At 47.9% G+C, this 15,382-nt stretch overlaps 1 protein-coding gene across 1 annotated transcript in view; it reads left to right on the plus strand.

The window, feature by feature from the left end:
- LOC126540960 (phospholipid-transporting ATPase ABCA3-like) overlaps positions 1 to 15,382 on the plus strand; it is a 90,378-nt gene that overhangs the window by 14,241 nt on the left and 60,755 nt on the right. Inside the window, exon 2 of the mRNA XM_055076485.2 lies at positions 7,498 to 7,931. Coding sequence (XP_054932460.1) covers positions 7,498 to 7,931 — 434 coding nt within the window. The remainder of the gene's footprint in view (positions 1 to 7,497; positions 7,932 to 15,382) is intronic.

Raw genomic sequence — 15,382 nt, forward strand, 5'->3', positions numbered from 1 at the left:
TAAATTCACAAGAAACAAAGGATCTAACAAAGAAATGACAGAGCATGAAAGTGTCCAACTCGAGAGATAAGATAGAATTCGTGGAACCGTCTAAACTGGTCCACAAGGTGAAAGTAAGGTTCTTTAAAATTCTAAAGTGAGAAAGACTGAGGAAGCACTGAAACATGAATGCAACATAAAATGAGTGAGAAGAAAACTTGGCGTAGGACAAGCCCAGATGTATGAACTGAAAGATAAGCAAGGTAATATCATCCATCATTTAAAAGGTGTAGTAAAAGCAGCGGAAGAATTCCAAACTGACCTGTTCAGTACCTAAAGCAGTGACGCTACCTTCCTTCAAAGTAGTAATGTGCAGGACGCAGAAGCTCTTTCTATAATTAACGATGACTTTGGAAAGGCCTCGCAAGGCATGATCCGATAAAAATCGGCATGAGAAGATGGAATAGTCTACTTAATCAAAGATGGAGGAGATATCTTGCTTGAAAAGTTAGTGGCCCTTTAGATGCAATGTCTCACGACTTCAAGTGTTCCAGAGAACTGGAAGAATGCCAACACTACGCTAAAAGACAGGAATGCAGAAGCTTAAAGAACTCAAAAGTTATCGGCCAAATATCTTACTTTCCGTATTGTATAAAATTTCAGCAAGATAATTTCCAATATAATGAGGGAAACATTTCCGTCAACCAAGAGAGCATGCTGGCATCAGGAAGGGATGTTTACAATGAATCGCTTTGACAAACAATGAAACTCAGCCTTCGAAGACGCATACACAAGAGGAGAGAAAAGACAACCACACACTCTGCGACTAGCAACAAGTTTGATGAAACACTTGGGTCGAAAAGAAATTCAACACGCGCATGAGCCATAAAGAACCAGGCAGACATAAAAAGCATAGAAAACGTAAACAACGGTGAATGACACATTCTAAAGGCGGCATTGTGTCATTGCGGGATGTGCCCCTCCCCCCCCCCCCCCCCTCCCCACTTTTGCGGGCTCTGGCTTGGCCATATGAAGCTTATTACCCGGATGCAAGGTAATGTTTATTTTGAACCCAGCGCACTGACATGCTTTATGCAACATGGTGTCTGCTCAGTGCCCGCTCTGTATGTGGTTTATGCGCGATGTACATGGGAGTTTGCATTATTAGAAAATAGTGTGCGCTTTGTCTGCCTGATGTTGCACACAGGCCTACAAAGAAAGGTCTTGTTTTGTATGTGGAATCTGCCCTACCTAATGAGACGCATTTCGGACGTGCTCGTAATGCGAGTGAACGTTTGCAAGCACGTTGTTAGGTCGAACGGCAGAGATCGGAATTAGTTCATGGCACCTATAACATAAAAAGAATGGCACTTACGATTCTGAATTATTGATCGGTAAAATACACCTTGGGAAACCTTGAGTTACACCCCATAACAGTATACAATGCTAAATGAGTTCATTTCATTATTGATCGGTAAAATACACCTTGGGAAACCTTGAGTTACACCCCATAACAGTATACAATGCTAAATGAGTTAATTTCAATACTATTCAAGCTAAATAGCGCAATCAATGACGCCAAGACGTCCCAGCTGGCAGTTACTCATATCTTCAGTTGAGTTGTCTACTGTTCCGCGCTGGTATTTACATTTATGCTGTATTTACATTTATGCACTGTTCTTTGCTTCACCCATGTAACCTTTGCCCTATGTAATACCCTACCTAGAGAGCCTTCAGGGTTATCTTGAAATAAATAAATGAATAAATAAACAGAGGTTAATAATTATTGAGTGAAAGCTGTACTACACGATGTCTCGCAAGGTCATTCATCGCGTCTCAATGACCTTAAGCTGCTGGAACGCAAGTGTGGCAGGTGTGACGTCACGCCACGTGATCCGCTGCGGAGAAACATTGCAGCTGCGCTCGCTCGGAGCCTCGCCGCCGCGGTACCACGTGATTAGGTATGGATGGCTGCTTCGCTGGCGCTTGGTCGCTCGGTCACAGAGGTGAATCTCCGCATGGCTGCCATTGGCTGTTTTCGAGCAGACGCTCTTTGGTCCGTAACTGAATGGGCCAAAGTCCCATTCAGTTACGGCCTTAACAGCAGGGCGACGCAGAAGCAAAATGGCGGCGCACATGATTGTTTACGTTGTTATGGCAACATGAACAGCAGCCACCCGGCGCTTCTTCTCACAAACGTTTTTTCTTTTCTTTTTGTTTTTATTATGCCGACCCGCTGCGCTCCCTTTTCCCCATGCCGCGCGTGCCGCTTGCTTTCTTTTTTTTTTGTTTTTACCTGTACGCCGCGCGTTCTTTTCCTTAACGCGCGCGCGCGCGGGTTCTACGGCGCACCACGCGCCAGCTCGCAAGCAATTCGCGCGCTAGGTCACGCATGCGCATTTCTTGTGAGCTGGCGCGTGGTGCGCCGTGGGGTAGGCGTTGGCACGCACGCAATCTTGCCCATACTACATACATACCAGCATGTGCCGGGACACAATAAATTCCACTTCAAACACAGCAGATTTTTGGTCTCGCTTTATTGACTTCGTTTCCGAAAACAAATATTTTTCTTATAACGTGAGGTGATACACGCTCAAAAAATGAGCAAGAGCGAGAGGTTCATGACATATACAAGAGATAAAGTACTAAACACAAAAGTTCACAGACGATGAAATAACAAAAAAAGAGCTAGAAAATGCGAAGGCCGTTTCATGCACACACACATATTAAAAAAAAAGATTTTTATACAACGCCCTCAAGACCGTAATATAGACGAGCTTCTGATATATGCACTAAGATATTTAAAAAAAATATGGGGTTTTACGTGCGAAAACTACTTTCTGGTTATGAGGCACGCCGTAGTGGAGGACTCTGGAAATTTCGACCACCTGGGTGCACCTAAAGCTAAGCGCACAGGTGCTTATTGTGCAAAGCTGGACGACATGTATGTCATAGTCATGACAACTATAGAAAGGGAAAACTCACTGGTAATGGCAAATACAATGACACACAAAATACGTAAGAAATAGAATAAAATGCTAATATTGTCTGATTGACAGCCATACCAAAACAAAGAGCTTACTTATAAACCTGCACGAAAGTATATCAAATGCGTGACATCTTCATTACTACTGAACAAATTGAAAAAGACATGGCAAAACAATAATAACATTGTACTAAAAACTGAAATACACATTATCACGTTATCTTGCACTTGGCCACAACTTGATTAACGGTGGCAAAGGGAACAGAAGGTAGTCGGCTTTTGCAGCAGCACATATAAAACATTCGCAGAAAGGCCTATTCCTCAATCAAAGACCAGGTAAAATAAGCCAGCAACACGACTTTTCTTTCGCCCCGAATGCAACGCTTAGCAGTAAAATTAAGTCACTTAAGGCACTAAGTCGTACCTACTGGGCACTCTTTTGTATAATGAACACGAACTGCGAAAATCTGCATGTAGGACAGTTGCAATGCTCATACTTTCCAGAAAAAAAAAAGAAAGCGTATCATGCTTACACATGAAGGTTGTTCGCGCGGTTTTCCCATCGGCGATTACTGAGCTAATACACAAACACGAACAGTAATCTTTCAGCTGTTAGTACGCTTGTAGAACGTGACACAGAAAAATCAATGAGGATGGTATGGAAAGCTGGGCAGGTTACTGAAGTTTCAGAATTAGACTTGGCACAGAAAAACACAAGTCATAGACCAGGTGACAATGAGGAGGAACATCTATTTATCAGTTTTCTCTACCGGCAAGAGGGAAGTGTAGCACAATCAAGGCGCAAAGACGTCCGGAGGCTCATGGAGCGCACACATACACAGCGCTGTGTTCGTGTACAGGCGCCGAGAAAAGTGGTTTACTCCACGCAGCGGGAGCCGACCAGCGGCACACTAAAGTATCAAGGGGCTTTACGGCACACTTAGTTTGCCTTTGCTCCGGCTCCCGCTGCGCGGAGTATACTTTTGTCGGCGCCTGTACAGTGCTCACGGAATGAAATAGGACACGGAGCATTTAGTAGAACCCTACATATGTGCAAACTACGCGAGAGCACCATGTCATGTCGCTAGGAATTTGGTCACCAAACGTGACGAGGACTCCGGTGTAAGCGTTCGTGCCAAAATTACGTCGATGTGACATGAACTGCAGCCGGTTGAAACGAAAGTATGCGCACTACATAGCCCTAAATTGACGTGTTTCATTCCGTGAGCGCTGTACATGCGCCTTCTGATATCCTTGGTTCTGCGCGCTCACCTGTTGTATTTAGGCACCCGGAACAAACTTGCAGGGCTTGTTTTTGAGGTATTCGTGCACCACTGCACGATGCACGAGCGGTAGGAGTCGTGAAATGGGTGAAACATCGCGGAGCACAAGCACACAGCTACCGAGGACCACGAAATTGACGAAACTACCCACGCCGGTCAACGCACAGCAGCACACGCTTCCGGATAACGGCAGATAACGAAACATGAAGCGTCATGCAGCGGCCTAGCTGACGCCGGGCGGGCGGGGCCGCACGGCGCGCGCGCGTGGGGCAGTCCAAGGTGACGAAGTTCCGAGGGAGGGCGAGGGGAGAGGAGTTGGGGGGGGGAGGGCTCGGCCGCCTGGATCGGCGTGCGTGCGCGCGACGATCTACGAGGCCATGCAAGGGAAACGAATTTTCGGCTTCGCCCTCTTCATAGATGGCGCCAATTACCTCTTCCACCGAAGCCGGGGACTCTTTCTTGTCATGGATAGCGCACCAGCTGGGCCATCTCTGCGTGCGCTTCAGCGCAAACGACAAGCTGAATCCAACCATTCAGTAGATATAGCTAGACGGCAGGCAGCAAAATCTCAAGCTAACGCAAACTTTCCTGCTGAAACACCGGATTCAAAGGGAGGACCGATAAGCATGTCACGGAGACGCTTACCAAGCGCAGAAGCGTGCCAAAATCGAAGCTACTGCAACCGCCGCCGTTGTTCAGCAACACGAACAGCAACAAGAAGGAAACGAAGCCGTGAATACAAGCAACGGCACCCACAACGAACGTTTGACGAACCACATCCTTCGGCTAGCGGCAAGCTCTGCTGCGACGTGTGTGAAAGACGGTGGTCTAACTCTGATGAAACGCTGTGTGCACAGTCTTTGCTAACCCAAGCCAGACCTTTCGCTCATGATACCTTGGTTCACAAGAGTTAAACCTGACTCAATTTTTGTATGGTATATAGCCACTAGCTCATGCTAAGGACCATCGCTTTGCAACATATAAACTGTATGTGGGGTATGATGAAGGTATAACAATGTTTCACTCACATGTCAATATATATTTCAGATGTACAAGGAAGCATTTAACTATGTCGCACATCTTAAGGAAGCATTCCATATATGATTCCACAACACGTGTTAGAAGTGTTCACATGATTTCAAGTTTGAGCACCATGCTGCTTCTGCTGCATGCAGTTTACTGAACCAACTGACCTTGTGGCCTATTCCTGCTGAAAGCAAACAAGTGACATGCGACAGCAGTCAGCTGAGATCGGTGCGAGTTCTGGCCAGCAATTTTATTGTCGCTTGATTTGAACTCTCACCTTGAGACTTCACCTGTTCATGTCTCACTACCAATGAGAGTGGTTTGTTCAAGGGGGAAGTTTAACAGGGACATTTTCTGGCTCCAGCTGGAAGCAATGATGAACGTAACAGCTGGAAGTTACTCATATTTCCAGTTGAGATGCCTACTGTTCCACGCTGGTAATGGAGCGCCTTACATCTTGGAAATACACTGTTTCTAGCTCGAAATAAATATATTCCAGGTGCGAGATGAAGGAGTCCCGTTTGCGAAGGGGTCCCAGTTTCAAAGTGGTGCCACTTGCAAAGGGCTACCACTTACAAAGGGGTCCCACTAGCCTAGCGGTTCCTGTTCAAAAAACCACATCAAGTGGTTCCATTTACAGAAAATTTCGTCCTGACTCGGCTATCTGCCTTATCCAGCGCATGGTTTGCCTTGCTCCACTTTCCATCTTGATATCAAGTGAAATATCGGCTACCCCTATTTGCTCTTTAGTTTACACCGCTGTCTTCCTGTATCTTAGTTGTGTCTATCATTTTCAATTTCGACACCAGTAATTTGAATTACTGGTGTAGAAGGGAGAAAAGTTTGTATGTGTGAAGAATGAAAAGCTGATCGCTTGGTCTCACCAATAACACGCTGTGTATGGTGCAGCAAAGCGTAAGTCACTTTTGCACCAATACACCCAATTTAACTAGCTCACCACTCTAGCATAACTTAGCTTGTGTGGTACCTCGAACTTTGTATCTGCCCTTGGGATATCCCTAAAACCACACGAATTCCGGGTCAAGCACCTCAAATTCGACCCCTGACGATAGCTTTCAGAGACTTCTGGAAGTAGCTGAAGAAGCGCTGATACTTGGGCGCTTTTCTACCGTGCGTACTTCTCCAGTCCAGTAGAATAGGAACACGGTGCACTGATGACCGGTCGTTACAGGGCAGTCCTGTAAGCACTAGCGCATATGCTTCAACACTGCTTTCGGGGCATGATGTAGTTGCACGCGTCAATTTATCATGAGCGTCTCGCCTTCCATCATATCAGTGTCACCATATCAGGCCGTCCCAGTCGTGCACTGTTAGTCTGGACGATAGCGGCAGTTGTAATCCTGACGCATGCTCCAATGCCAATGAATGCGCTCGTTTTCTTGTCAACGGCTAGAGCAGATGTGTAGGAGAGGCTTGCACGCTACAAATGAACAGCCTCACCTGGTTTCACCAGTCGGAAGCCTAGGCCCTTTTTATTTAGATTTTGTCACATCATCCGACTCTTCATGCAGGCTTGAGAGCCCATTCCCTGCCGAGTGAAACCACTTTCGCTTAGGAATTCAAGAAGACTTGGAATCTTTTTTACAGGCTGTATACTCCCCCTTATGGAACCACGAGGCCTTGCAAGCACGCATGCGTAAGGGCAATTTTTTTACAGGTTCTCAAGCAGAGCCTCCTTTTATCTCAGTATTTTGGGCAAGACCGCAGACAGTGTTCAATGTGTCGTCTCTTCGCATAAATTACAGTTCGGAGGATCAATACGCTGTATCTTAAATAGCCATGCTTGTCAGCGGATCTTGTGGGCATAGTGTTCGTACATCACAACACGGCCCTTCTCTGCAGCGCGCACATCGAGCGAGTTTTCAGTGTCGTTGCCTTGTGACTTCACAAGAAAGCGAGGGAATATTACCGAAGAAATTTTTGAAAACCGATTATTTGTGAAAATACATGACGTGTGAAGGGCTGCAGAGGCCGCATTGAAATATCCAGTCCAGCTCGTTCTGTTTAATCTTTCTTCGCAATGATTATAAATGTATAGTGGAAAGTAACGTTAAAGTAATCAATTACATTTTAGAAAGTGCTAGTTGCCTTCCTGCGGGTGTAACTGGTAACCGTAATGAATGGCGTTTTGAACACTAGTAATTGTAATTGCAACAATTCGCTTCTTTTTCTTTAACATGTACATGTCTCCTTCTGACGCAGTATCGAGGGCTGGTACAACCCGGCGAGTCCCGTCTCCGCAAACGTGCTCTGGAACCTGATTACCACGGCGCTACTGCGCGCTCAATTGCGCTCTCCCAAGGCCCGTGTCACCACTAGTGCGTCCTTTTACAGCACGGACGATCCGGAGCAGGGTTCCACCGACGTTTCAGAAGCGATGGAAGCAGCTGCACTTTTCTGGAACTTCGCGCCGCAAGCCATCCTAGGTCTGACCGTGTCGACGATGGCCATCTTCCCCGTCGTTGAGAAGAGAAGCGGCGCGCTCGAGCTCCAGCTCATGACGGGCGTCTCGGGCTCGCTGTACACGGCCGCGCACTTCGTGTTCGACTTTCTCGTGCAGTACCTGCCGCCGTTCGGTGCCTCTTTCACCGTGTACTTATTCGGCTTCGAGAAAGAGCTACATTTCACCGGTGTCGGTGAGTGGACAAATTACTCGGTTAGCGTGGTCTGCCGGGCGTCGAGAAACGGCGATTTTAACATGCGATGCGGGCGACGTACGCAGCTGCGACAGGGTACGAGTTTGTATAGGTCGCTTCTGTGTGTCTGTTCACGCCGCCGTCGTTCAGACGGTGCCGCACTTTCATGTTTCATTTAGTAGTGTAGTCGCAACGCTTACACAACGCTCATCGCTGACTTCGTGCAGGAACACTTCAACACCAGTTTGCTTTCGTCGTGGACTCGCTACATTAGAATAGGAGGCGTCCTGCAAGTATTTTGTAACAGGCGACCTGGCGCTGCACTAGCGGTTTAGTCGTACGTGCACGTAAACATATCACATATCTGAGAAGGTCATAACCTGACTGGACACCCACGTGTTGCCGTAGGCAGAACTTGCTAGGTCAATCCGGCTAGCGAAAACGTTGATACAGGCGCGCACATGTTATTTTTTAAGTCACTTTCACTCAAATATGGACTTACAGCCACAGTCCACGCAATTTTATGACTATGTCCCTACTAGTTAACTTTGTTTGAATGATACCCTAATCAATGAATATTGCATCTGCTGCTCTGACCAATATATTCTTTCCCGCATAATCATGCAATACACAAAATTACTCATCCCATGCTCGACAGGAAGTGTTCGCGGTGCTTGGTATTTATCTTATTTTTGTTACAGGCAAGTCGCTTCTCTTCAACGGTATTTGCAGCTTCCACAGACTAGAAAGCTTCAAAGAGCGCAGAACACGACGCGAACGCAAGCTCGATGCCCCCTTTTTTTACGCGCAAGCGTAACTGGGCAGCTCTTGAAATCGGCGGTGTCTGTCTGAAGCCGCAAAAAAGCGAACGAGGAAGGCGCCTGGAAGTGAAGGGAATCGCGCGCCGGGGAAAACACGAAGGAGCGCGCTGGGCACGCGGCAAAGCAACCGCACCTAGAGGAATGTGTAGGCAAGGTTTAGCGGAGTGAGGATGGAGAAACGAGGTGAAGCGTCGCAGAGGAGTAAGGTAAGCGGAGGCGCGCTAGGTTGACCTTCTCTGGCAGTCGACAGAGGTATACCTTGCGATGAATTCGTACCGCGTTCTTCTCATGATAACATCGTCCTCGCTCACCGTACGCTGTGTCTGCAAGTGAAAACGTGCGACGGTGAGCCAACGATGGCGGCTCAATCTCACGGGCGCAAGAGAGGGAAGCACGCCGTATTCCGTCGCGCGCATGGCACCGGGCGAGGGGAGGGCGTTATATTTCGGCCGCGCGCGGTCGTGCGGGCTTTATCTTGAAAGCGATCTGCTTTGGGGGCACAGTCTAGGTGGCCCGACTGCTCGTAGCTTTGCCTGCGCTGTGCTCTCACCGCTCAGTTTGCGTTGAAGCGATAGACAGCACGAAGGTCACTTCGCTCGCTGCTGCTGCCACGATTCCTCACCCCATTGTTTTGACAGCGTGTGTCCGCGGTCGTCGATTCTGAAGTGTTCATGTTTGCCTGTACGCGCTGACACCATGCTAGTTAATATAGGTAGGAGTCGAATGCTTAGAGCGGGGAGTTCTACTCCGGCGGCTGCTGCGTATGGCGCGGCCGCGCGAGCTCTGTCTGGAAAACAATATGCTATGCGGACAGTGTAGGCGTCTATAGGTCTATATCCATAGGCTCTCGGTGCGCATATAGGCGCACCGAGGGCCGATAGCATCGTGTGCGCTATCGCACCGATATGCTTGTGAGTCACCAGCGTTCATGAACTGAAACGACGCGAAGTGAAGCATCACTGTAACTCTTCTGTTTACTAACTGTGCTTGTGTTTTGCTCTCGTAGTTTCGGGACGCTGTTTCTTTTTATTGTGGCTTGTTGGGTGCAGATGCGGCACAACAACTTCTTTTTCTTCCTGTCTTTTTTTTTTTTTTTGGCCAGCGGAATCGCGACTCTACCACTCGCGGTTTTATAGCATTCTGCCAGCTACAGCCTTCAGCAGGCGCAAAGTGTCGTCAGCGGCCCTAAGGCGCAAAACTTGGCTTTCAATGTTTTCTTGCTCTCAAAGGGCAGACACCGTTAAGCAAGAGTGTTATTAAAACACAGGTGAAGGATGCTTCGCTGAACTAGTTTAGAATGGGCTGCCGCGTATGATACCAGAATGGCTTTTCCTTTGGGCTAGTACCACCAACAAACGTGCCTGTTTGGAAAATGAAGTGTGAGATATAAAAAGTCAGTGCCTTTCTAATTTGTGAAGAAAGCTGACCAGCGAAACTGTGTACGTGGACTCCTTAACGGGGAACTGCATCTTCGCCGCTGATCGGCCAGGCAATTCACTGTCTTCGGGACCGGCCCACGTATGGGGAATGCTTAACGCCTGGTTCACCTCCGCCGCGGGTAGGCCCGACATTGCGATATCTTCGGGATCGGCCCACGTATGGGGAGTGCTTAACCCCTGACTCACCTCCGCCGCGGGTCGGCCCGGCATTGCACCATCATCGGGATGGGCCCACGTATGGGGAGTTATGTGTCTACAGACGGACAGGAACCTGGGGGAACTAGCGCTTACTAGATTCGCTGTAGAACTTACCGGATCGGTCAAGAGGCTATTCATAAGACTAAATGAGACGTCGGAGGCATTCGCGAGAAACTGTACAAATTACACAGATGGTAGAAGCTAAGCATTCATTATCGCGTTGTAAAACCGCACAAGACTATTCAAAATACCTGAATGTATTCACGAACCCCTGATTCTTTCAACTTACTGCACAGAGTTCTGTCATAGTGAGCAAGAAAGAGGTCGCTTAAGAAAGGTGCGCCGCAGAAACTAATACAAACGCACTTTCTCCGGTAAAACGCTGAGCCATCTTATGTGATGAACGTCAAAGACAGGCAACAATTTCAGACTTCTACAAATCGGCGCGGTTTTACCTACACGGTGTTTTCGTGCTTCCTTCTACAGTTTTTTCTCTTGTCTAAGCGTATTTATTGCAATAATGTTGCCAATGCTTTTCGTCAAGCCCGATTAGTATGTACACTTCCTGCCAAGAGGCATGTCATCACCTGTCGTTGTTTCGTGACTAACACTAGTCGCACTAACCCTCACCCGTAATGTACCGTATTTACTCGAATGCAACATCCACTTTAAAAATATATTTATTCAGAAGTACCAGCCTCTCTGTAGGTTCGAATACAAAACTAATGCTGCCATAGTGAAAACCCATGGTCTTTTCTCTAATTATCCACGTGTGGTTTCAGTTGTAGCTGCTGCGGTGTGCTTGTGCCCGCTTCCTAAGTTAGCTAGGCTAGAGTACATTATAGACTATGCACTTAGCCTGAAAAACGTACGAGACAATCATATTATAAAACGCCACAGAAAGCACATAAATAATGTGATCGTCTCTGTTGACACTGTGAGTGTTAAACAGGCATCCGACAGCGATGTTAATGATACCTGGTTATTGTAGTTCGAACGCGATAAATTTTCTTTGTCCAAGTAGAAACAAGTCGCATTTCCTCTTTCTCGCTTACTGTGAAAAAGAAATGCAGAACAATGTTAGTCAACGATCAACAATGCACTCAATTATTCTTCAAATATTCTTAAAGTATCAAAATCGAGCTATATTTCCTTTTTCCTTTCCGGCTGTGAAAATTGGAAACGAATTACAATCGGTTGCGCGTTTGGTCGCAACACCGGGAGAGAGCTCCACTGGACCTAACAGGCTGCTATAGATATTGGTGATCATGCTATCGGCCAGTGTTATGTGGCCATAAATTAACTGCCCACATTGTCCCCTGTGCTTTTTTTTTTTTTTTTTTGCAGTGGGACTGTACCTGGTCATGCTGTCGTTTGCTCCGCTGGCGATTTTCTTTTCGTACCTGATGTCCGTTGTCTTCAGCTCAGAAGGAGGAGCATTTACTGCAATGTTGGTGGTGTTCGTTATAGGAGGTAACACGCTTCTGGATTTTTGTCGAGATCAGCAGGAAATGTTTTTGAATGGTGCATCATTTTCAACATCACTTAAGATACTCAAATATCCTAACTTTTTGTCACCAGATGGATCTCGACTTGTGTGTCGAAAAAAAATGAGGACGACTGTCTGCAGATAGATTGTAAGGAACTAGACCACTTGGTTTTAGCGACAACGCTGTTCAGTATGAACAATGAGGGGAAAACAGGACGTCAACTATGACAAACACAACTGGAAATCCAATGGTTGAACATCATAGAATTCGTACTATTCTGTCAAGTGTTCGACTAAACACCCGCTGGTCAGGTAAAATCATTTCGAAAGAAGCAGGTCACGTACCATAGTCAAAGCAAAATGACGTGTCGAGATTCCGCGCGGATCTCTTGTTTATGAGAGAAGTAGAAAGCCGCACAGATCTTGAAACGCTATTTTGTTTTCACTCTGGTTAGAGACGTGCTGTTTGTTAGCCGTCGCTTCATGGTTGCTATTGACAGCTACTTTTTTTTAGCAGTAAAGCATTTGAAGTATATATATATATATATATATATATATATATATATATATATGTATATATATATATATATATGTAGAGTCACCTTCGCACACAGCACGACTGCTGAATGATGAACTGCAAACGGATGCTGAAGACTTCCCTCAGCGTGCTGAAGAAGCGGGACAAATTGCTCGCATACATATTCAAAGCAAGCAGGATTACGATACGAGAGGCTATAATATTCATCACCGACGAGTCTCCTACGAGCCCGGAGAGGGAGTTTGGGTTTCGACTCCTATTCGCCGTCGCGGCCTTTCGGAAAAGCTGTTAAGGCGCTACTTCGGGCCTTGTAATGTTCTCCGGTGGCTCACTGATGTCAAATATGAGGTTGCTCCCGATAGTGCGCATTGCTCAAGGCGTCGGCGGCATCTGCCGGAGGTTGTCTACCTGGTCCGCATGAAGCCCTATTTGTCCAAGTGAATTCAGAGCAATGCAAGCGTGTCCCGGTCCTGTCGCCTTAACGATAAAGCGTCACGACGATGCTTTCAAGGAAGAGGAGGCTATTGTCAAGCAAACACACACGAGCACGAGACACGAGCAGTGGCCACGCTTTGCTATCACTGTGGAGAAGCCGGGCACATCTACCGCCAATGCCATACCGGGAGATGGGACTCCGAGGGTTCGCCGTTAACGCACCACGACCACAGATTGGCGAACGACCTCGCGATATCGCCGACTACCTCGCCGCCACTCAGTGGAGCCCTCGAAGACCGTCCCGTTCGCCGTCACCAGGCCGCTACCTGTGGCCGCAACGCCGTCCATACACCGGCCCAACCCGGGTCGGCTCTGCGAGCCCATATCCGCAAAACTAAATATAGCAACCGATGGAGGTGCGGTTGCTGTTCGTTGAACTGATGAAGACAACGAAGAGACCATCTCGACGACATAATAACGAGACGCCACCGTCCCCACGAAGTCAGGAAGCCAAGACTACACCGCCGAAAGACGACGTGACGACGCGACGTTAAAGCTTCATTTCAACAAGACGCAGCCGTGATCCGACGCCAAGACCTAACTGAACGCCAGACAAAAAACCACCGGCCTCGACGTGCTTCTCGACGGCCACGCAGTTACCGCCTTAGTGGACACAGGGGCCGATTACTCCGTAATGAGTGGACACATCGCCGGCCAGTTGAAGAAAGTTAAAACTGCATGGGAAGGCCCGCAAATTCGAACCGCTGGAGGACACCTCATTACGCCGACTGAAATCTGCGCGGAAAGAATTATTGTTCCTGACCGGACTTACCCTGCCACCTTCGTTATCCTCCAACAGTGTTCACGAGACGTTATTCTCGGCATGGACTTCCTGAACCAACACGGCGCAATCGTAGACCTGAAGTCAAAATCGATAACGCTGTCGGAAGATCATGCGATACCGCTGGAGAGCTCTCGTAGTCCCCACCCCTTGAGTGTGCTCGAAGATCAAGTGAGCATCCCGCCGCACTCCAGCAATATTATTTCCGTCGGCACCGAAACACCCGCTGACGTTGAAGGCGTCATCGAGAGCGAGCAACATCTACTGCTCGACCATGAAATTTGCGTCGCAAGAGGGATCGCTCGACTTCACGGAGGGAAAGCGGAAGTTATGCTAACTAACTTCAACCAAGAGTTCAAGCACATCAACAAGGGCACGACAATCGCGTACATCGAGGAAATTGTGGAAACCAGCAATGCCTTGTCCTCTCGGATTCTGCCGCATCTACCCCGATGAGCATAGTCCCCGAGCCAGATTTCGACGTAAATCCAAGTATTCCTATGAGTAAGCAGCAACAGATCAGAAGTCTTCTCCGACGATACAAAGGCTGCTTTTCGACGTCATCGAGGGCTCGACAAACACCAGTTGCAAAGCATCGTATAATAACCGAAAAGTGCGCTCCACCACATCGCCAGAGCCCTTACCGAGTTGCGACGCGAGAACTTGAAGCTATTACGCAACAAGTCGACGAAATGCTGCGCGACGACAGCATCCAGCCGTCGAAAAGCCCGTGGGCATCTCCTGTAGTCCTGGCGAAGAAAAAGGACGGTAACCTACGCTTCTGCGTCGATTATCGTCGACTGAACAAGATCACGAAGAAGGACGTGTACGATCTTCCATGGATAGACGACGCATTGGATCGGCTCTGCAACGCTAAATACTTCTCGTCGATGGACCTCAAGTCTGGCTACTGGCAAATAGAAGTCGACGAGAGAGTTCACGAAAAGACCGCCTTCATCACGCCAGACGGCCTCTATGAGTTCTAGGTCATGTCATTCGGGCTATGCTCGGCGCCTGCAATGTTTCAGCGCGTCATGGACACGGTGTTAGCAGGATTAAAGTGGCAGACGTGTCTTGTTTACTTGGATTACGTCGTTGTCTTCGCCGGAAATTTCGACGATCACCTTACGCGGCTTGCGACAGTATTAGAGGCCATCAAGTCATCGGGGCTCACTCTGAAGCCGGAAAAGTGCCGCTTCGCTTACGCTGAGCGTCTGTTCCTAGGTCATGTCATCAGCAAATCTGGAGTTCCCCCGACCCGCAGAAGACAGCTGCCATCGCAAAGTTGCCGCAGCCAATCGACATGAAGGCAGTGCGCAGATTCTTTGGCATGTGCGCCTACTATAGGCGCTTTGTCAAGAACTTTTCACGCATCGCAGAGCCGCTAACACATCTAACCAGATGTGATGTCGAGTTCAAGTGGGAAACGCCGCAGACCGACGCATTTCAAGAACTCAAACGACGCATGCAGTCGCCACCAATACTTGTACACTTCGACGAGGACACCGATACCGAAATACAGACTGACGCCAGTAGCCTAGGCCTCGGCGATCCTAGTCCAGAGGAAATACGGACTTGAACGGGTGATATCCTATGATAGCCGGTCGCTGTCAAAAGCGGAAGGCAATTTTTATACGACTGAAAAGGAATGCCTCGCCAATTTGGGCTACAGCAAAATTCCGCCCTTACT

This window comes from Dermacentor andersoni, chromosome 2, assembly GCF_023375885.2.
Source record: "Dermacentor andersoni chromosome 2, qqDerAnde1_hic_scaffold, whole genome shotgun sequence".
NCBI lineage: Eukaryota > Metazoa > Arthropoda > Arachnida > Ixodida > Ixodidae > Dermacentor > Dermacentor andersoni.